This window comes from Cnephaeus nilssonii (assembly GCF_951640355.1).
Source record: "Cnephaeus nilssonii genome assembly, chromosome: 2".
NCBI classification, from domain to species: domain Eukaryota; kingdom Metazoa; phylum Chordata; class Mammalia; order Chiroptera; family Vespertilionidae; genus Cnephaeus; species Cnephaeus nilssonii.
In genome coordinates, this window is record NC_137073.1 from 74,795,112 (window position 1) to 74,818,441 (window position 23,330).

A 23,330-nucleotide genomic window follows, 5' to 3' on the forward strand; every position below is an offset into this window, starting at 1 on the left:
GCAAATATTCATGGACAGGTGATAATGAAAGCCTTTGTGTCTTATCATTTATCTGGTAAACCTAGCTTGGAAGTGAGGGCCTGGGCCAAGGTAAGTAATGATGGAATGAAAGTGACTATTGGGAGGCAACTTGCAGTTCATTTAAGGCCAAGATTCACGAACATGGCTGTCTATCCCAACTACCAGGTGGGCTTCCTAGAAACATATCCCTAGATCTTCACCCCGGACCTGCTGGGAGGGGATAGATTTGTCTGTATCAGAAGCAGCACCACAGAGTCACTCATCTGAGGTTGAGGCTACGTGATCCAGGCCAAGTTACGAGCCCAGTCTAGTAACCTGAAAATGGAATAAAACTACCTACCCTTGTAGGGCTGGAGTAAGGGTAAATCAGGCTAAATGAGGTCATTTAAAGACTCAGTAGAGTGCCTGACTCACCCTCCATTTCTCAGATGGGGAGGCCAAGCCCCAGAAAAGTGACAGGACTAACCTAAAGTTACCCAGCTATTCCTGGCAGCACCTGCCCCTGAATTCTGGTCTCCTCCACACTGTTGATGGAGAAGGTGGAGAGGAGGAGGAAGAGATTCTCTAACAGGCCGTGCTGTATGGGGAAGGGGAGCTGAGAGCTGAAAGACCCGGAAGTCTATGGATGGCAAAAGTGAAAGAGGATACAGAATGGCAACAGATAGGTAAACTACTGTAAGTCAGACAGAGAAAGACAAATACTATATGATCACATTTATGTGTGGAATTGAAAAAACAACACAAAACCGTGCTCACATACAGAGAACAGATTGGTGGTTGCCAGAGGTTGGGGGGTGGACGGTGGGCAGGACTCTGCAAAGAGGAAAAGGTGCATTGTCATGGGCACTGTCCTGTCCTCATGGTGTTTTCATAGGAAATGCAAGTGTGATCCCTAGTAAAAGTCAGAGGTATAGCATTAAAGGTAAAATCTGTAATGTGGTTGACAAATGTGGCTTTCAAGTGTTAAAACTTTTATAGCGGTTCAACTATACCTTAAACTATGTTTCCCAAATATAATTCTTCTGACTGGGTTCCTGATAGGAGTTGGCTGTTAAATGGCGCAAGAGACTACTTTTTAGCTGGGGGCCCGGCATCAGTGTTCTGTTCTGATCATTGAGGACAGATTTCAGAAACTGGGCAAGGAGCTGGCAGAGCTGGAGTTCTGTGAAAATTACAGCCTCTTACCAGAATTCTTGTCAAGACACCTTCTACTCTGTCTCCACATAAAGACTATACGGCATTTCCACACAAAACCATTGGGGTCAGCAGAGGCCTCCTAACCTGACCCACAGCAACATGGCAGCGACAGAAGAGAAGGTTCTAGCTAGAAACAGAGTGGGTGGCACCAGCTAAGTCACCTGGGCCTTGGCAATGCTGCTCTGGAGGACACGTTATCTCTGAACCATGGAAGGAAGTGAGACCTGCATGTTGTCTGATAACATCTGCGTAAGTGCTGGAGAATGTCAGCCAGCAGCCATGAGAATGCACCTTGCAGACCTCCAGGTCACTGTCTGGCTGCTGTGTTCTGAAATTCATCACCACATTTCGCTGTTCCAATAACTGAACATGACAGGATCCCTGTCACAGGCTGGTTCTTGGGACCCACAGGCCTCCTCTGAAGCTGACACTGTCAACCCTCTTCCCCCGCAGCAGCCTTGCCAGACCTTCCTTAGATTGCTGGTCTGGGATGTTTCCACCCAACCACCCACCCTTGCTCCTTCGCTGGGGCTCAGGCTTGCATTGCGGGGTCCCAGACTTCACCTCTCCCATTTTCTCTCACACGGGCGCTTCCCCTAATCAACTCTGTGCATGTTTAGTCCCATCTTGACCTCTGTGTCTTGGAAGACCTGAGCTAACATCAACAGCAATTTCTGTTTTTATCTTAGCTGACACTTCACCTTTACAACAACAGATGAAAATTGATATCCCAAATGTCTCTGCTCAGCCCAAGAAAACCCTCCTCCATTTCAAAGTCCAGACAATACTGACTCTATCCTGCAGAGAGGGCTTCCGTGGTGACAGAGCACACACGAAATAAAAGAAGGCAAGAGCATTTGTCTTCACACATGTCAAATGGCAAAGCAGGACTTCTATTCTTTTAACTATTCAGCGGCTGAAGCCCTACCCCAAATCCCTTCTAGCCCTTTCTCTGATATGAGGTACAAAGTCTCCGTGTCTCCATTTTGGGACAAGATGCATCCTTTTCTTCTAATAGCAATCTCTTTTGGTAACTGGAAATGTGTTGGGCTTTTCCTCCAGGAAGGTCAAGAGATAATTCTAGAGATGTCTTTGGGGTTCCTAACTGTAGAGCTCATGCAGACACTTCAAACATAAGGACCCTCTCAAGACTGAGTAGTGGCTCCAAATGTGGGCCAAGACAGGCTATTTGATCCTATTCCTCACCACCCCATTACAGCTTCCTCACACTATTAGTCGGCAAACTAAGTCATGGGCACAATTACCGTACTTTCTGGCGTATAAGACGACTGGGTGTATAAGATTTTCCTGGGTTAAAAAGTCGTTTTATACGCTGGAAAATACAGTATATTGGACTATATTGATGGGATTAGATGTAATGGATTAGATATATTGGACTACCGTATTTTCCGGCGTATAAAACGACTTTTTAACCCAGGAAAATCTTATACGCCCAGTCGTCTTATACACCGGAAAGTATGGTACATTCCCTCACTGGCTTCATTGTGAGGCAGGATAGTAAGAAGCCAGGAAAATTCCTTGGTGAGTGGAATGGAGAAACTGAGACAGATGGCTGATTCAAACTGGCCTCATCCAGCACGCTGACTCTCTGCCTCCTTCTCTCTCGCATGACCACTCCCCTAAGTATCAAGCCCTCAGAACAACGAGGTTCTGATCAGCACCAAGTAATCTTAGGAACAAAGCCTCGGGTCTGTTGACCCCAGAGACAGAGTTTTGGTCAAATTAGAGATAACATCTAGGCCTCAGTTGTGTTTCAGCTCCAGGCCTAGAAAAGCAGCAAAACCAGATGAAGCCATGCCATGGCTGACATCAGGACCAAATGCAATGACTAATGACCCCCTGCCTGAGCACCGACCAATCACAACCCTGAAAGGACACACCTGGAAAGCTGATGAATATTCTATTGAGATCCTTCCCTGAGACCTCCCCCAAAATTCCTGCTTATAGAAAACAGATAAAAACCCTTAAGACAAAGGACCCAGCATGGAGTGTGCACTCTCTCTCTAGAGCACTTTCTTGCCTCTGCCTGCCTCCTCTTTCCTAATGGGTGTATCTTTGCTTTCTTTCTCCAAAGGCCCGTCTTTTGCATCAGTAATTTGTTTCCTGAGCCCACACAACCCAGCGGGCTCACTTCTTCTGCCTCTGTGACTTTCTTTCTAAAGGGCCAGCGCGGCCACACGTAGGCTCCACTATTCCTCACATTTCCAAAGGGCCAAGGCAGCTCCGCCTAGGCTCACTCCTGTTGCTATGATCTTGTCTCTTCTACTTTAAGCCCTTCCTTTGTTTCACTGTCCCCACCTTTAATAAATGTACTCTCCAAATCACCTGGACTTGTGTTGTGAAATTTTTCCTGCACAAAGTCAAGAACCGAGAGGCCAAATTGCCAGTAATAACTGTCCTGTTAACTCCTGCTAGCAACTACCTTCCCTAGCATTTTCCTTTTAACATATACAAGTGAAACCTGCAACTTCATATGCCAGATATTTCCGGAGTTTTACTTTGTTGGAAACATGACAATTTGGCTTATTTTCTGTGACTTTCAGATGTTCCTGTGGGGGCTCAGAGTATCTCTTCCCAGACACCCATTTCAACATACCTCCGGTCTGTGGGGTACAGCTCCACAGTGACTACATCCAGAGAGTTCCAGGCCGAGATGGTCAATCCGTTGTACAGACACAGCATACCTATCATCATGGATTCGCTGGTGCCAAACCAAAGAAAGAAACAGCTAATCCCCGAAAGCACCATAGAGCCACCTGTCAATGAAGCAGACACAAGGCTGGGATGTTTCCCCTCATCTTGGTAGAGCAAAGACCCTTGAGTCTTCAAGGTCTCACAGCGACACAGACCCCAAGGGGAAGCTGCAGACTGGGTTTGGCAAGGCTCAGGTGCAGGTTTGCTCACCTGGATGAAAGGGTTGCCCCTCTAACTGCCTTCTGAACACAGCAAGCATGAAATGCTCATCATCAATTATTCAGCTACTTAAGTGGGAAGATATACATTAGTCACACATAATTGGTTTTCTAGGCTGTGAACTCATGGAAGCTGCTCAAATGAAATGTAATTAGACATAATTTTCACTAAGATGTTGTCTTAGTGAAAGGTCTTAAGGGATTTCTCTCACCTCTGTGGGATGCAAATCCCTAAGGGGGCAGAGAGTACATGGGAAGTGGGCTCCCTCTAGATGGCAGGGCAGATCCTTTATTTTACAGAAAACGAAGCACTTACCCAGCATCGTCAAGCGCCCAATTCTGTCCATCAGGAGAGCAGACACGATGTTCCCTGGTAACACCGCCAATGTTCCCAGGAAGTTGACAAAATAAATCCAGTAGGCACTGTAGTCATCATCAAAGGTAATCTGGCATCCCGTTTTATTGTGAAAAAAGGAGCAGTTTTGAAATTCACTGTCAATGAATTTATACTCCTCGAAATCTGTGAACATAAAGAAAGATAATTCATCAAGCTCTTAATAGTGATACACCAGGATAAGAAAGCCTATCGAGAATACAGAAAGGAATTGTGTGATACTCTAATCTTCTTGAGAGCTTCAAGGCCTGGGCTGGTTTGACTTTTAGTGTCTTTGCCTGGACAAAGTGCAAGGCCTCGGACTTTATATTACAAAGTATGGTTGGACCTTCGTGTGCACGGATTCCACCTCTGTGGATTGGGAAAAAAAAAAAAAAAAGGAATGTTGTTGCTGATGTGTACTGTATTGTAAGGCCCATGATGGATGCATCTGTACTGAACATGTACAGATGTTTTTTCTTATAGTCATTCCCTAACAATACAGTATAACAACTATTTATATAGTATTTACACTGTATTAGATATTATGAGTAAACTAGAGATGATTAAAGTGTACAGAGGATGTGCAGAGGTTATGAAAATACTACAGTATCTATATATATAAAAGCCTAAGCAACCGAACGACCAAACACTGGTCAACCGGTCACTATGACATGCACTGACCACTAGGGGGTAGACACTCAATGCAGGAGCTGCCCCCTGGTGGTCAGTTGCTCCCACAGCTAACCTCCCGCGGCCTGCCAACTTCCCGCTGTCCTTCCTCGGCTGGCCAGCCCCAATCAGTCCTGATCGCCAGGCAGGCTGAGAGACCCCACCCATGCACGAATTCATGCACTGGGCCTCTAGTTTTATATACGGGGCTTGAGCATTCATGGATATTGGTATCCACGGGGGTCCTGGAACCAATCCCCCTGGTACTGAGGCACAACTGCAGAAAGAAGGAATACCTTTGTTGAAAAAGTAATAAGCTAAGTTAAAGAATCCAGTTACCCTCTGATTTTTTTTATTATTAACCGTTGCTAATTTTGTTACTTGTTTATTCCTTTATGATGTTAGTTTGTTCTAATTATCATGTTATAGAAGGACTATCATTATAGGGCTAATAGCTTCCATACAACAATTACCAAAAACAATTTGTTTCAAAATATGTATGAATCAGCCATGTGTTTGCTCTTCTCTGCTGACTGTAGTTCAGACATGCTGACTTAAAGAAACACCAGATTTAGAAGCCGAGATTATCAAAACAAATAAACTACAGGTTAATTCTTTGCTTTAAAAATTATGCACCAAACCATTTATTTTTCAACTTTGAACGTCTGCAAGTCCCATTTGCATGACATCTGACAAAAACAAATAATACACACGTAACTTTGATCCAACCTGATTAAGGTATCTGTTAATTTATACTTTAATCTCCATTTCCCCCTTAAGTCTCTGCCCACACTGTGACATGCGTGTCCCATTTCTGCCCAGCACCAGGCCCTCTGAAGAGGCCTCAGCAGGACTAAGTAGCACACCTACCCGTGTGGTCAAAAACAGTGTCAATAAATGTGCAGTTCTTGAAGTAGGTGTTGACTGAAGTCACATCCTCAAAAGTGCAGGCCTTAAAAACCGAATCCTTGAAAGTTACAGATTTGAACTTGACCCCTATGAATCTGCTCAACACACACAAAAAAATTCATATCAATGATTGTCCACCAGGGTTTAAAGGTAAGTCAAACAGGTTTAGAGATGGGCTGCCACTCTGTGGACACTCTTAATTACAAAGGACATTGGTTTCTGGGTTTTCTAAACTCTTAGCTTTCCCCCCTTTTCCTCATCCAGCCTGTTCTTTGGCTATCCATATCTTGCCAAGATTATTTCCTATCTGCATAAGAGATGGCATTCAAGATAACTTCACTTAGCTTTTTGCAATGTTGGTAAAATATTTTTTGTGGGGTAGGCAATTGCAGATTACTTGTGACTATTAATTCTTTATTTTTTTCAATCCTATCTTCTTGTTCCTTCCCATATGCCTTTATTTGAAAGTCCTCTATTTGGGGTTCATGGCTCTAACCGGAGGATGTGTTCCCATACACACTTTTAAAGGGAGTCTGTTCCCCAAGCCAAAACCCCACGGTTTCTTCACTCCCGTGTAGGGATTATCCTGAAGAAAGGACATGAGGAATGATTGACTCAGGGGTCAAGAAACTCAGAGTCACACTCACTCCAAGAATACTTCTCTTCTCAGAGCCAACAGTTATTCCTTGAACCAAACAGAATGATGAGAGCTCTGCTTATTTTTGGAAATGTGTAGCATGATGAAACCTGCTCATACACAGTTTTGGGTGCTGAAGGGGAAACTCTAGGTAGTAAAAATGACAACAGTCATAATGATCCTAACATCTTAGAAGAGTCTATGACTCAGATCTGTCTGTGTTGATAAGGTTCTCAGGAGACATGAATAAATATTCCACAGTGTCTCAGTAATTTATTAAGAGACCATGAATATATACTTATACAGTCACCGGGAGGAAAATGCTTGTTCAACCACGGAAGAGGTTTTGACGTCAAATGCCACTCTTATTAGGGTCAGAAAGGGAATGGTCCTAGAGCAATCCACTAATTATTGGGTCATACTTTCAAAATTGTTCTCACCCTGAGGACTGACTGTGTATTGTGGCGTAACAGACCAACCGGCTTAAAAAATAATCTATGTCAATCCCCTGCTCTAGGAGTTCAGAGAAAAACCATCTAAACTGTAAATTTACCCACTTAAAGGAGGGTAAATAACGGTACATTTTAAGATTATCAATTTTTCTGAAATGGAACTGAATTCAGAAAGGGCAAACAATTTTTTGAATGGGCAGTATATACACAGAATACACCCGGTACAAAATTAAAAATGTTTAAAAGGGAAAAAGTAAGTTTTTCCGCCCTCTCCTCAGGCCACCCTGTTGCTTTGCTGTTAGTTTTCTGGGTGCTCTCCAGAAAAAGGAGCATTCTTTATGAAAAGTGCTAGCAAATGAGACACATTATTCTACAGCTTGCTCTGTCTCCTGGTAGTCTACCTTGGATTCCCTATCAGTGCAGAAAGAGGTGCTATTTATATGCTGAACAGGAAAGCTATTTTTTAAAAAATGAGTTAGCTAGTGGTATTTCAAATTTCCTTGAAAAAAGATTCTACCACTTTCTCAAATAAATATATATTTTATAAGGATTTTAGTACTATTAAAACTATTAATCATTATATTGTTAATGTAAAATTATAATGTTAAAATTATATTGTTAATGTAAAATCATTATATTGTTAATGTAATATTTCTTAGTCATGACTGAATACCCATCTTAGAATTTTAACAAATATTACTAAAAATATGACTCAGAAATACAAACATTCTAGAAATTTCTAATGAAGTAACAGTATTTTTTTTAATCCTCACTGGAGGATTTTTTCCCCACTGATATTTAGGGAGAGAGGAAGAGAGAGGGAAAGACAGAGAAAAATATTGATTTGAGAGAAATACATCGATTGGTTGACTCCTGTACAAGCCCCGACCAGGCCTGGGCTGGGGAGGGGCCTGCAACCAAGGTGCGTGCCCTTGACCAGAATCGAACCTAGGACCCTCTCCTCTATCCAAACCGGCTAGGGCAAGTAAGAGTATTTTTTTCTTTTAATAAACTAAGTAAATTTTCAATCCAGAATTACAGAACACTTGACTCTACAGATTCTGTGGGAACCAAGTGCCGCTCTGAGTCGGGGTGCCGTGTGGGAGAGTGCAGGTGGTTCTATGTGGCTGGGATTAGGATTAGGCCCCCTCTTGAATTGTCAGTTCAAACGATTATCTCCTGCTGGCAATTCCCTTTTCACTGCAAACCATAAATATCCCACAGAATTCTTTTTCATCTTTCCAAACTGGTTTTTTGCCCTGGGAAACTTAGATTATTTTAGCTTTTTACTTTTATCATTTTTGAAATTAGGACAATTTCCTAAGAATGATGTAAACCATTGGGACTCATAGCAGCGATTATTTGCTCAGACAACAAATCATGGAAGTAAATAATGACCTTGTCCATCTCTTTGCTTTCCAGAAAGAATTAACCAGAATCTTTTTGAGCCAGTTCTCTGTGCTCATTAAGAGGCATTTCAGATTCTATTTTCAAAAATAGCCTTTGCTAATGTATTCTCTATTGTCAACTTTGGAGACTTATTTCTATTCTCTAATTGAAACTCTTCCTAATACAATGTAACCTCAATTTTTGATTCAGCATCATGCAGAAGGAAGGAATTCTGAAAAGCGGTCCCCTTTTTCAGGAATTGAAGACAGGCAACAAATTGCTAGTACACTTCAGATTTCTTCTCTGAATTAAATAACCGTATAACCCATTTTATTTTATCATACTCTTCATTCTTCTCTTCTGTAAATTATTTTCATTTTTCTCCAAGGTCTCTCTAAATTTTCATTTCATAACAGTCAATCCCACTACTTAATAAATGCAAAGCAGCTCAGTTTCAGAAGTAGTTTTAAGTGAAGTAACATCCCTTTTCTTTAACGCCCATTTGGAAGTATTCATATTCAGCCAGAAATGACTAAATGTACAAATTAAAAAACAAAACTAAAATACTATACATATTTCAATGCAGTGAAGGTTAGTATACTAAGTTATATCAAAGTTTCTGGACCTGCCATTGTAGTATTCCATTCCGGTATGAATCTGATTTTCCATTGTAAAGTTAATACTGAAATTGGCATATTTCTCTCTCGGCACATTTTTAGTTCGTAATGCATATTCGTCCGATTGCAGATGTTTAATGACGTCAGGGAACCAAACAGATAATCCATAGTACCTGCGAAGACAAAGAAATGCGCGTTTGTCAAGGTGCCACAACGAGAGGCGATGCACGCCTGCCTCCCTGACATGCTCAGCGAAGTAGCGGTTCCCAGAGAGGTACTCTGACGATGACCGGCTCCCTGAAACATTAGGAATCATCACCTGTCAGCTGTGCTGCCCTCTCTCCACCACGATTAAGTCTGCAAAAATCAACCTAGACATATGGCCTAGGGCCGTGGTTGGCAAACTGCGGCTCGCGAGCCACATGCGGCCCCTTGGCCCCTTGAGTGTGGCTCTTCTACAAAATACCACGGCCTGGGCGAGTCTATTTTGAAGAAGTGGCGTTAGAAGAAGTTTAAGTTTAAAAAATTTGGCTCTCAAAAGAAATTTCAATTGTTGTACTATTGATATTTGGCTCTATTGACTAATGAGTTTACTGACCACTGGCCTAGGGTTACCTGGGAAACACCAGGTACGTAATTCTTGCTTTGGGAGGAGATATGGATAAGAATTCCACCCTGTACCCATACCTGGCATGCTGGTCCTGAAGTTTTCTCATCACCAGGCCGCACTGAGGAGCCCCATCGCCTAGTCCAGTGGTCGGCAAACTCATTAGTCAACAGAGCCAAATATCAACAGGACAACGACTGAAATTTCTTTTGAGAGCCAAAATTTTTAAACTTAAACTTCTTCTAACGCCACGTCTTCAAAATAGACTCGCCCAGGCCGTGGTATTTTGTGGAAGAGCCACACTCAAGGGGCCAAAGAGTTGCATGAGGCTCGTGAGCCGCAGTTTGCCGACCACGGGCCTAGTCTGCCACATGCCTGGTGTCCAAAACCCACAAGAGCCCTTAAAGAATGACCTCTTTTATGAGTGCAGAGTCTTTTTTGGTTCCCACACTCCTCTTCCACTGCTAGCCTGAGGGTACAGCCCCATTTCTCAAAGCAGTTCAAGGCTGGGAAAAGGGCCACGCAGGCGATGATCTGAAAATCCAGGTTATTTCCACTTTCTGCCTCTTGGCCTCACATGTGTCTTTCCAACGGGTAACCACTGTGCTCTTCAGTACTCGCCACGTGTGGCTACTGAGAAGCTGACATGTGGCTACTGAGCAGCTGGCATATGGCTAGTCCAAACTGAGATGTGCTGTACGTATAAAATATCACATTGGACGACTAATAAAAAAGAATGTAAAATAAGTCTTTAATCATGGTTATATTGACTATATGTTGAAAGGATAACATTTTAGACATAATGAGTCAAATAAAATATATTATTAAAATTAATTTCACCTGTTTCCTTTTACTTTTTTTATAGCGTGGCTGCCAGAAAATTTAAAACAACACGTGTGGCTCACATTATGTTTCCATTGAACAACAATCCTCTGAAATAGTGGTTCTCAAAGTGGGGTCCTGGGCCAGCAGCATCAGCGTTACCTGGGAACTTGTCAGAAAAGCAAACTCTCAGGCCCCATCCAGACCTGCTGAATCAGACACTCAGGGGATGGAGTCCTCCAGGTAATTTTTCTGATGTACACTACACTTTGAGAATCATTGCTCTAGGTTATCCTGTTGCAGGTAGACATGCTAGGTTTGAATCCTGGCCTTGCTACTTACCAGCTGTGTGACCTTCAGCCAGTTCTCTAAGCCTCAGTTGCTTCATCTCTAATGTCAGACTGATGATAGCATCCACCTTCCTGGGTGGTTGCTTAGATGAAATGGGATGCAAAGTACCTAGCACACAGGGAGTGCTCAGAAGATAGTATGTGTAGTTTTATCATCATTGTCTTCAGGAGTCTGGAAACATCACTGGCTCAGGACTCCAGATTCCAACCCCTTCTCTTCATAGATCATGAATTAAATTATTGTGAGGGTAGGAGTGGTGGCCACTGAATAAGAAATAACTCAGAGATGCAACATCTATAGCATTGCTCTCTGGTCATATACATAGGACAAAAAAACTTTAAAAATAGCAACCTCGAGGAAGCATGCTACTCTGGGGTGTCCGTAATCAATGATATGGAGGAGTTTTAGCTTAGTTTTCATTTATTTGGAAAACATTTACTGAATATTCACTAAATGTTACACACTATTTGAGGTTATGGGGACATCAGCAGGAAAATCATAAAGCTTAAAATATGGTCAACAATAAATTGTTAAACAAAATAAACAAACCAGATAATTATCATGTAACTCTTCGCATCTTGAGAGTAGAACTTTTGTCTTGCTTAACACCTAGCTTAGTGTTTAGCACACAGCAGCACTTAATACCTGCTAATTTTCATCCTTCATAGATTAATAGGGTGGGTGTGACTTTATATATTCTAAATCAATCCTCTCAACTTAGAAATGAGGAATAAAAACTCAGTAATGACTCAAGTCACATGCAGAACAAGAAGCTAGGTGTCCTGACCATCCCTTTCCTTGTTTGTCCCTTTATTACAACTCACAGCACTGGGGAAGGTCATCATGTCTGATCACTTGCCTGTTTTAATTTAAGGACGTTAAGGCATGGAACTTACAGCATCAATGTGCGGCTCCACCAGACACGAAGATCCTATCGACCTGAAAGTGCAGTATATTTTTCTTGCATGTTCAAGGAAGAGCAAAGAGGCTGTTGTGGCTGGGGCCAACCACATGAGGAGAGGAGGGAGGAGAAGTCATGGGGGGCGGGGGGGGGGGGGGCAAATCATCCAGGGTTTTATTGGACTTTCCAAATACTATTTGTTTTGCCAGCACAGCTTTATGATGATAAGTGAAATGACTGGATTATAAAACCATAACTTTTAGCAAATCTAATCTGGATAAAATTCTTTCCTAAATGTTAACAGCATCAAACAGTATAAGAAAAAAAAAGCAGCATGACTAGGAATTACAGTGTGGAAATATAAAGATTTCACTCACCAAGAATTTAAATGTCACTTACCCAAAGGACAGGGTGAACCAAACAATTGTAAGCTTTATTGTATTTTCCCTAACTGGGTAGTGGAAACATCTCATAAAAGTCAACCAAATCTGTAAAATATCAGAGAATTAGTTTACTTAGACAGTTATCTAGTCAACACCACTCCCCACTCGCTCCAACAAATTTTTAAAAAGTTGCGTTTCCTTTGCACTGGATTCATTTGAACTTAAAATGTAAAAGCTAGAGGCTAGAGAAAACCAAATACTGGAAATTTCATTTACCAGCTTCCTGAGGTCAATGGGCAAAGTAACTGAAGCCTACCCAGCACTACCAAGACTCTACCGAACACATTCCCTTCCCAAAGATCTTCGTTTCCCTGATGATCCCAAGAGGATCCTATTACCTGGTCCTAGTCCAGAAGTCAGGTGTCTGAAGTGGGGAGAAACCCATTCATGGAACTGGTCAGTCAACCCTGCTTCTGACTAACCTCAAATGCAACAAGTTGGCCAACAATTCAGACGGGCTTGTTACTTACTCCATACAGTTCTGTGTGGATCCGAACGAAACACCTTTTATACCATGTTCCTGTGTCACTCTCAATTTCAATCAACTCATCTATTTGTTTTGGGATTTTGATTCTGTTTACCTGTAAAGAGCAACAGAGGGCAAAGTGCTGAGTTCTCTTCTCTGACGTTGCTCCGTTAAGGCTATCATTTGTTTTTAAAGGAGCGGAAGCTGACTCCAACAAAAAAGCAGGTATTTGATAATCACTCCATACATATATGAGACTGATGATGCAAGTGCACAGACCCAAATGGCACCTAAAAGAACTGAATAAAGAATGAATGGGAAGGAATGTCATAGGGAAACAGGTAAAGGGCAAGTAGTAATGGAATAGTGTGAAACTAAAATGCCTTTCTCTGAATCATTACCACAAAGGCACACATTAGCAGATAAAACATCCAGATAGGTAACTTCTGGATTAAGAATTATTTTCGTGGACTAAAGTGATTGTACATACTTTTCTTTGAAACCTACTTATTTGATGAATTTGGCCCCTAACCATAGTTCTTAAAGCTTTCCCATCAACCTTTTATCCTTGGAGCATCACTATTGCCCTCTCTTCCTTCTCCCACAGCCTAATTAGCTCACAGTGACTGGTCAGCAAATATCTACAGGTGATCATAGTGCAAGGTCAAGTGAATGAGCTTCGATGGCAAGCATCAACACTGAAGGGGAATGAATGATGGAGGTTTGGCATGGAAAGCTGTATCTATGACTTAAGTTAGCCTCTTTTTGCTAAGGAAAAGAACCAAGAGTCAAGAGAAGTAATGCTTTCAAAACCAAGAATGAAGCCTGAAAAGAGAGAGAGAGAAAAAGAGGAATAATGGATCCTTTATGGATCTGTCCTTTCTTATCCTATGAGTAAATATTTACTTGCTTTCGATAAATCTGAGAGGCACAGAAATGTATACGTGTTACCCCTGCCACGGATAAATTTTGAACAGATTTTTTTCCCCCTGGAGATTCTGCCAATATTTTCACTTCTATTGTGAGAATCCAGGTACCGAGGTTGGCTTTTGATGGAGGTGATCTGGGGCACCCTTGGTATCTTTCAAATTATACCAAGTAGGCAGTAGCCTTTTCCTGGCTATGTAAACAAAGATCTCTGTATTTAACAAAAATAATGTCTGAGTTAAATATGGGATTCCAAATAGAGTCAGATCAAAATATGTCATGTAGACATTATTTTGTGATCTGTACCTACATTTTTTTTTTAAAATCACAGGGGTGTTCTTATCCCTCAATATATTACTTTTGGGAGGCTTCCTCTTCTCCACTCATCAGTGTCTGTTTGTTCATTAATGCATTGGCACGCATAGGGGTGCCCAGCCTGACACTGGACCCTGAAGATGCAAACATCAACATCATAACATCCAAGCAATTACCATACAAAATAAAAAGTACTGATGCAAGTGTATATCAGATGGGAGAGAAATATTGTAGAGAACACCCAAGTTCACCTGGGAGTGTGACAGAGAAGAGAGAAGGTTTCATGGACTACAGAATTTGAGCTGGAGTTTATGGAGAAATATTGGTCATTTGCCATTTGTGTAAACTATTTGGAGGCCATTCCAAGTGGAAGGAATACCATCTGCAAACATCAAGAGGAGTGATTAAAAAAATATACTGTATTAGCCTGGCCAGTGTGGGTCAGTGGTTGAGCACGACTTATGAATCAGGAGTCACAGTTGATTCCTGGTGAGGGCACACGTCTGGGTTGCGGACTCAATCCCCAGTAGGAGGCATGCAAAAGGCAGCCAGTCAATGATTCTCTCTCAGCACTGATGCTTCTATCTCTCCCTCACCCTTCCTCTCTGAAATCAATAAAAAATGTATATATTTAAAAAATATATATGTATCAGAAAACTATAAAGAGTTTGGCAGTCCTGAAGAATAGTCCAAGAACAAAGGGCAGTGAGTAACGACGGATGAACCAAATCATTGGCAGTGAGGGTGTAAAGTAAGGAATAATGATGAATGATATTTAGGATGGGGAGTAATAGAACAGAGTGTTTTTTAAAAATATAATGAAGGTAAAGGAAAGAAGGAAATAGAATAGTTTTCAGGGCTCCAGTTTGGGTAGTGCTGGTGGTACTTGCTGATAGAATTTAGGACAAGGAAAAGGCTTGGAGACTCTTAAGGTCAAAAGTTAAGATTTAGAAATTCAGAACTTAAAGGGCCTATAACTCGTAGACTCGTGGCCACAAAGCCCTTCAGCATGCATGTCTAGAGCTCAGGAGATTTGTCCATTAGGCGATAGAGATGCAGAAGTAGATGAGATCAGCTAAGGAGAGTGTCTAGACTAAAGGAAAAATTAGGTGAAATTAGCCCTGTAAGACAGTATTTAAGGTAGGGGCACAGGAAAAAGAGCTTAAGGAGGAGACCTGGAAGGAATCCATGTACATTCACTGTATTGCAGATATAACAAGGAAAAAGGCAGATTTGTCAAATAGCATTTTTATTATAATAGGAACAAGCTTAATGGGATACAAATAGAAATCTCTTCATGGACTAAAAGAAAGACAGTCTTATATTTAAAGGTAAAATCATGTAATGATTTTGAAAGTCACATATACATGATTTTGAGATTATCCATTTTTTTTATCATTCCCACATTATTCCCATTTTACATAATAATATTATCATGAATGGTCATGGCTGGACTTGGTAACTCTAACTCCTGGAAGAAAGGCAGGTAAGCAGGGCAATGAGTCCCTACAGAGACACTTTCCCAGAAGTCTTTGGTAAAGGGTTTACCCTCATCTGGCTGAAAGGATTAAGTGATACCCAGTGTCTAGCTAATGTCTTGAGAATCCCCCAGCTTCATGTTCCTTTAATTTAAAAATAGCCTTCCTCTATTGGGCGTCTCCTCAAAAGAATGGCCTCCTCAAAGCTCCCAGGTCCTCCATTACTGATCTTACTTTCTCCATTGTGCTACACACACATTTTGCTAATGAAGAATCTATGATAATTTGGATAGATGACAGACTGAAGTCTATCTTCACATCATGAAAAATGTATTTCCTAAATAAAAATAAAATAAGTTAGACACGAGGGGGACTGTTTAATTAGGGACTATTTCACATTTTGAGAACTATAATTCATATCATTTATGACACCAAAGATCTTCCTTTTGTCCCACTTCTGTCTTACTTTATGTATAAAACCCATTTTAGACAAAACATTTTTCATCTAACTATATGCTGCATATATAAAAAGATTTGAAAACCACGTTCCTTCTAAAAAATTCTGTGCACCCAGTTTTCATTAATTTAGACTGGTTTCCCCATTGAGAATAAACTTTGTAACAAGGGAATCAAAGAACGTTCATGCAGAGGGAACAGCACATACAACAGCAGTGTGGCAGGCTTAGGTAAACGTGGCAAGTATGAGGAATGGAAGGTACAGTGAGAGAGGAATTTACAATCTGGCCTTTTCAGAAGCAGTTTCCCACCCCTGGCATAGATGATTCTCTGAGGAGTAGTACTCACCGTGAAGACCTTCTCAGGCTGACCCCGTGCCCTCATGTTTGTGTCATGAATTAACTTCAGAATCATCCAAGCTTCATCATGTTTTCCAACCTAGCAAATGCGAGTAGACAGTGAAGTGCTAGAGGTGAAACACACCCCCTGGTTTTCCAATAACCATCTTCAATTGCCAAATGAAATTGGGTGTCATTGTGAAAATGCACTAAGGTGTGTCCCACTGGAACATGCAGACTACTTGGATATCCTTGAATACCTTAGCAGCTCAATGGATGTGCCTATAACTAGAAATAGCACCTCTGGATGGTAAAATTTCACTTATAGAACAATAGCCATGTTCTCTTCAGTGAGCAAAGAGGAAACTGCTTGAGGAGGAACATGAGTGCTTTCTGGCCACGAGGCAGCTTGTTCACATGCTGGTTGTTGGAAGCATGTCCCCATCACACCAAACCCTCCACGTAAGGAAGGAAAAAATACCTCCCAAAGAGGCAGGCATGCTTTTCTAGAATTAACAAGCAACTGTCTCCAACGTATGTGGCTTCCTTGAGTATCAGTAATAACAAATGTTACCTCCAACAAGAACCGGGGGCTTTCCGGCATGAATGTGAGGGCCACCACCGAGCAGACACAGGGCAGGGCGCAGACAATCACGAACACACGCCAACTGTGAAACTGGTAGGCCGACCCCATGCTGAAGCTCCATCCTAGAAAAGGAGGAGGGGAGAGTGAGGGAGAGCGCTCTTCAGACTGCCTGCTGGGAAACGGGGACTCCACAGTCACTGTGGTGTCTACACCTCAAGTTCATTAGTCAGATCTTGGGACCCACAGAAGAATGAGCTGGCCTGGGCTGACCAGCTCAATACCACCAACCTCATTACCACCAACAGCACCACCAGTGGCAACAGGACTGCCAGTAGTGGTGCTGAGAAGAAAGATGCTTGGAACCAAAGGGGTCAGGGCTAAGTATGTTGACGAACAACCAAATTTTGAAGGCCAAGAAAAATTAACTCGGGATAATATTTTCCCTAATAGACGACTCTGCTGGGTATCTTCTGTTTGCTCCTGCAGATCACTCTCCACTCTCCACCGAGCTGTGTGCCAGGAAATGGATGTCTGTGGACTGCATCAACTGGCTCCCACACCCTCCTCTTCCACTTGGGTTTGAATAAAGGAAGGAGAACAGGGAGTGGGAGCGGGGCTCAGGATATTTATTTCCCTTGCTTCCCTTCTCCCTTCCCACTGGCTGGGCGGAGGTTTGACCCTGGGTATGCTCATCCCCTGGAACTTCTCTAGCCACACCTCTTGTCAGGTTCTGGCAACCCCTCCCTCCTCTTGCCCTGTGAGACACAGGTGGGTAGAGGATGCCCTTCCGCTACTGTCATTATTATTATTATTATTATTATTATTATTCCTTTTTGGCTTCTCTTTACCGTTCCCACATAACTCTTTTTAAATGGCCCCCATGAGAGCATCATCACTGCCTGCCAGCACGCTGACCAGTGCAATTATTAAGAATTGCCAGTTGTCATATCTCTCACCACATGCACATGTCATCCAATAGCTCAAGAAAATTTTAAAGTCCCAAATAGCATTTTTATTTTAATAGGAACAAGCTTAATGGGATACAAATAGAAATCTCTTCATGGACTGGAAGAAAGACAGTCTTATATTTAAACAAATATAGAATGGTTGAAAGCAAAATTCAAACATGATTCTAAATGAGAAATAATGAGACATATCAAATACATTTGAAAAAGGAGGAAATTTATAGAGGCATAGATGAATTACGGGAGGCAAACATTTAATTTAGGGCAATGCTTGGTATTTATTATAAGGCTTTTTTGTGAACAATGTCATAGTCTACACCACACCCCCAGGAAAGCAGTATAATCAATCGCTGTTTCCATAGGAGCCAGCGAGATTCTGGAGGTGATGTAACTTCCTCAAGGCCACAAAGCTGAAGTTACATATCAGAAGCTTCCCCACCAGGATTTGAGGCAGAATCTTATAGCATGCATGGCCTCCTTTCTGTGCACACTTGCTCTTAAACACAGAATCTGCTGACAAATGATGTAAACCTGCTCTATCAATCTTAGGTTAATCAACATTTTCTGGGAATTTAATACATGAGGGTGATGTGAATTGCTAAATTAACTACATCGTAAACTTTAGGAAGGGATATCTACTCTCAATGTTTTATGCAGCAGAAGTTCAAGTCTCCAACATCTAAAAGGCAGAAGAAATTCTATGATGAAACAGAGAACATGCCTTGTTCAGATTCGATCTGAGAGCTTCATAGAATTTCTTTGTAAAAAGCTCTAGATGCTATTAACACATTAGATGAAAAATAAAAGCTTTAGATGGCTGATTGAGGCAAAATGCAGGGTTTTAATTTCAGTCTACAGCCCAGTACAAGGAGAAAGGGCAAAGACAAGAGAGAGAAAGGTCTCTGGTGCCTCTGCTAAAATTAATTAGCTCTGAAGATGCAGTTTTATAAACAAAAATGGGAGGATTTTGGTTTGTTTGTTTTTTTTTAAATGAAGTTATTTAACTAAGAAGAAAGTCCCACTGGTAAATAGCAGAAAACTCCTTGTGGTAGACAAAACAATGCTCCCTCTCTCGCAAAGATGTCTTCACCTTCATGCTCTACACCAGGCGTCCTCAAACTACGGCCCGCGGGCTACATACGGGTGTTTTTGCTGTTTTGTTTTTTTACTTCAAAATAAGATATGTGCAGTGTTCATAGAAATTTGGTCATAGTTTTTTTTAAACTATAGTCCGGCCCTCCAACGGTCTGAGGGACAGTGAACTGGCCCCCTGTTTAAAAAGTTTGAGGACCCCTGACTAAACCTTACATGGCAAAGGGATTTTGCAGGCCTGATTAAGTGTAGGATCTTGAGATAAAGTGATTACCCCATATTATATGGCTAGGCCCAACGTAAGTACCAGGGTCCTTTGGAGGGAAAGAGAGAGGCAGGATAGTCAGAGAGAGAGCAGGAGATGTAATAAGGGAAGCTGAGGTCAGATAGGGGTGAGATTTGAGGATGCTATAGCACTGGCTTTGAAGCTGGAGGAAGGGGCCACAAGCCAAGGAACGTAGGAGGCTTGTAGAAGCTAGAAAAGGCAAGGACACATATTCTACCCTCAGGCCTCCAGAAGTCCTGTCAACCCATTTAAACCTCTGACCTCCAGAATTGTAAGGTAATAAATTTTGTTGTTTAAAACCAATCAATTTGTGGTGATTTGTTACAGCAGCAATAGGAAAGCAACACACCTCTCTTTGTAGGTATAGGTCTATCACTAACCTGTTATAAATTAACTTGAAATTTTATTCTCTATAAAACCTCAGGCCCTTTGATTTTGCTCAGACTTCTACAGATGCCTCACCAAGGACTTCAGGCTCCTTCCTGATAGTCTTAGAAACATTGCCCTTTGCTCTAACTGCTCCCAAACATCACATCCGTGGGTGGAGAGATAGTTTGCAGTGTGATTCCAGTTCAGCAGTTTTCAGTCCACAGAGGAAACTGGACCACAAATAGGATCTAAACCTAGAAGAGAACCAGCTGGTCCAGAGTCCACTTTCCTCAGTTTAGCATGTAGTTTCTTCAGGTGGGGACTCCTGTTCGCTGGCTGAAGGTGAGCCCATCCGCTGCTGTGCAGATGGCTCTCTACTTTTTTGGCTGTGAAGTCTGTCTCCTGGCCCCCTGCTTGGGGGCTGTGTGTACGCATGTGTATGTGTGCCCACAGACATGCAATGGTGGTGGTTTCGCTCCGTATAAAGGGTGTATCACCCACCCATTTCTTCCCAGAGCTCCAGCACCCTATTTATATCTACACAAAGATGCCTAAGGGCATCTGGGTTACTGTGCCCAAAATGGAACTTTGGATTTCTTGCTCCACTACCAAACAAAATTCTTGTTTCTCTCCTCATCTTTCCTATTTCAGCAAATGATATACTGCCAGCCACCCAGACATTCATGCCCCAAACCAAGACTCCATCCTTGATTCCTCTTTTTCCCTCTCACTACCCTCAAAGTCCAATCTCTCAGCCAGTTCCAGTTCCAAGATATATCTCAAAGTTAGCCACATCTCCCAATTTCCATGGCACAGCAGAGCTTCCTGCTGGCAACACTCTGCCTCAGCAGGAGCCTAACTCTCCTTTTCCTGCCTCCCTGGTCTTCCAGAGTCCACCCTCCTGACAGCAGCCAGACTCATCCTTTTAAAGGGTCAACAAGAGCACTTCACTCTGCTGCTTGAAAGCCTCCAACAGCTCCTAATAGGTTTGGAATCAATCCACGTGTCTTCCTGTGGCCTCTATGGCTGACGGAAGCTGACTCTTACCTATGCATCTGAGCTCATCTTTTACTGGTCCCCTCACTCAGGCCGGGCCAGGTCCATAGACACGCTGTCAGTTATTTGAACATAACAAAGCTGAATTCCATCTTAGTGGCTTTGCCATAGCTCCTTGGAAGCCTCGCCATGCATTTAAAAGGCTGTTTGTTGTATTTTACCCCATCTTTCTCTGAGTTTTGAAGTAGGAGGGTTTTTCAGTGTATCTTGTCCTCGATGTAGTCCTCTCAGGGTCTCTGCATTTGATATTTCCCTGCCTGAATATCTGCACACATGGATGCCTTTTTCACACCTTCCAGTTGTAAGGTTATCTCCTGAGAGAGGCCCAAACACTCAATCCCACTCTCCATCACTAATGCCTCTTTTATTGTCTCCCAAGCAGTTACCCCTCCCTAATGCTGTCATATTCATCAAATTATTTACACCTTTGCTATCTGTTCCTCTACCCACCATGAGAGCAGCTTCTCTGCTTTGGTTACTCACCAATGCATCCCCAGGGCCTACAGAAGTCCTGGTTCACAACACATGTTCTTCAAATGTTTATTCAATGGACACACGCACACTGAGTACGTGTGTACATGAATATCTGCAAAATCATTGCAGGCTACTAAGACAGTAGGTACTCAAGTATCCTTCGGACTCATTTTCTTTCTGAATTCATGCTAAACAGCAAAATAACCTCGATTTACTTTTTCACATTAAATTAGTGACATATATGCAGTAAAATTATTATTATTATTACTTTTTGGTTATACAGTTCTATGAGTTTGATAAATGCAGAGAGTCCTGTAACCATCATCATCATTGGGACAGAGACCAGTTCCATCCCCACAAAACAGTCCTTCCTGCCACCCTTCTGGAATCAACCTGTCCTCGATTCCTAAGCCCTGGCTCCCACTGGTCTGTTCTCTCTCCCTATAGTTTTGCTTTTCTAGAATGTCATATAAACGGAGTCACCCTGTCGGCAGTGTTTAAGTCTGGATTATTTGCATAATGCATTCACGCAGATTGTGGCAAGTGTCTATAGTGTGTTGCTTTACACGAATGAGCAGTATTCATTGTGTGGGTACGTCAGTTTATTTACCTGCTCAGCAGCTGGAGGACCTTCGGGTTGTTTGAAGTTTTAGGTGAGTCTAAATAAATCTGTTTTCAACATTCCAGACAGGAATTTGTGTCCCCCAAAGTTTTCCTATTCTCTTGGGTTAATTCCTCGGTGTGGGTCATTTGAGTCATATGATAAGTATATGTTTAACTTTCTAAGACACTGCCAAACTATTTTCCATTCCCACCAGTAGTATATGAGAGGTCTAGCTGCTTTATATTCTTCTCACCACTTATTTGTCAGCTTTATTTTTTAAAATTTTGGCCACCCTAATAGGTGTGTAGTGGCATCTCATCACAGTTTTAATTTGCGCTTCCTGAATGCCTAGTGATATCTTCATGTACTTTTTGTTCATTCATTCAGACTTTTATTGAGTGTTTATATGTGTCAGTCACAATGCTGTAATGTGAGGACTAATAAGACTTACCCCTGCCCTCTAGGATTAGACTCCAGTGGAAGAGGCATAGTGGTTAAGAGATATGAAAAATGGTATTACCCATGCTAAAACATGAAGAAAGTGTGCTGGGAGTACAGAAGAGGTAGAGGTATCTCTCTTAAGAATCATAGCCAAATTTCTCTTCTGATTTCAGTTCATGAACAAAAAGAGCAAATTCTTAAGTTTCTTTCTCCTTCTATCACCATTTATACCCCCTATGCCCTCTTCTACCTCCTCCTAGCTATCTTCCCCTCTGGTAATCACCATGCTGTTGCCTGTGTCTATGAGTTTTTTGTTTGTTCATTTGTTTGTTTTTTGCTTAATCCCTTTTACATATCTAACATCTAAGTTAGAGATACAGTTCAAGTAAGTACTTAAGAAGTAGATGAGACCAGCCAGGATGGATTATGCCATACCAGATCCCCAATTCTTTCCACCTGTTTTATAACCCAGTGATTCAGAGAGAGAGGGTCAGAGGGAGTCCAACCCTGCTCTGCTTTTTAAGACGTGCCCCAGAGTGTGTGCTTGTGTGTCAGAGATGCATGGGTGATATCCTGTGGCCTGAATGAAGGATAGACACAGTGAGGGTATTGAGAAATGGCCTAGCATATACTTTGTAAAATGAACATACCATTATCCGAATTAAAAATGAATAAAAGAATGAAGGGATGAAACACTGACCACTGTAGCTATGAAGCTATGAATTCTCGGGACCCCTCCCCAGCTCCATTGCAAGATGGCTTAAATCTGAATTTAAGAGTGACAGAAAACATAAACCACAAACATCAGGAAGAGGGGAGACATCAACATGAAGTGCAGAACCGAGTGTAAAAGCAAGATGCATGTAACTGGGAAAGCAGGTTGTTGCTCTAGGACACTCATCTGCATTTAGTAAAATGAGCCTTTTATATGTTAGCACCGTGCCTTGTCTTTAAAAAAAATGATTTTTTTGCATGGATGGTGGTTCTAATTGTCCTTCGGACTTTGTTACAAATACCAATTAAAATGTCATACTGAGGGATTTATCTAAACATCATGTCAACTCCATGCCAGGAAGGACCTCAATTAGGGTGTTCTGGAAAGCAGTTACTGCAGAGCGATCATCAGTGTGGTGCTAATAAGAGCGCTCTGTGT

General features: G+C 42.0%; 1 protein-coding gene across 1 annotated transcript in view; it reads right to left on the reverse strand.

The window, feature by feature from the left end:
- SV2C (synaptic vesicle glycoprotein 2C) overlaps positions 1 to 23,330 on the reverse strand; it is a 160,097-nt gene that overhangs the window by 16,749 nt on the left and 120,018 nt on the right. The window contains exons 5-12 of the mRNA XM_079784755.1: positions 16,879 to 17,012; positions 16,315 to 16,404; positions 12,795 to 12,905; positions 12,281 to 12,369; positions 9,209 to 9,373; positions 6,067 to 6,200; positions 4,468 to 4,671; positions 3,836 to 3,995 (exon numbers count right to left, since the gene is read on the reverse strand). Of these exons, the coding sequence (XP_079640881.1) occupies positions 3,836 to 3,995; positions 4,468 to 4,671; positions 6,067 to 6,200; positions 9,209 to 9,373; positions 12,281 to 12,369; positions 12,795 to 12,905; positions 16,315 to 16,404; positions 16,879 to 17,012 (1,087 nt within the window). The remainder of the gene's footprint in view (positions 1 to 3,835; positions 3,996 to 4,467; positions 4,672 to 6,066; positions 6,201 to 9,208; positions 9,374 to 12,280; positions 12,370 to 12,794; positions 12,906 to 16,314; positions 16,405 to 16,878; positions 17,013 to 23,330) is intronic.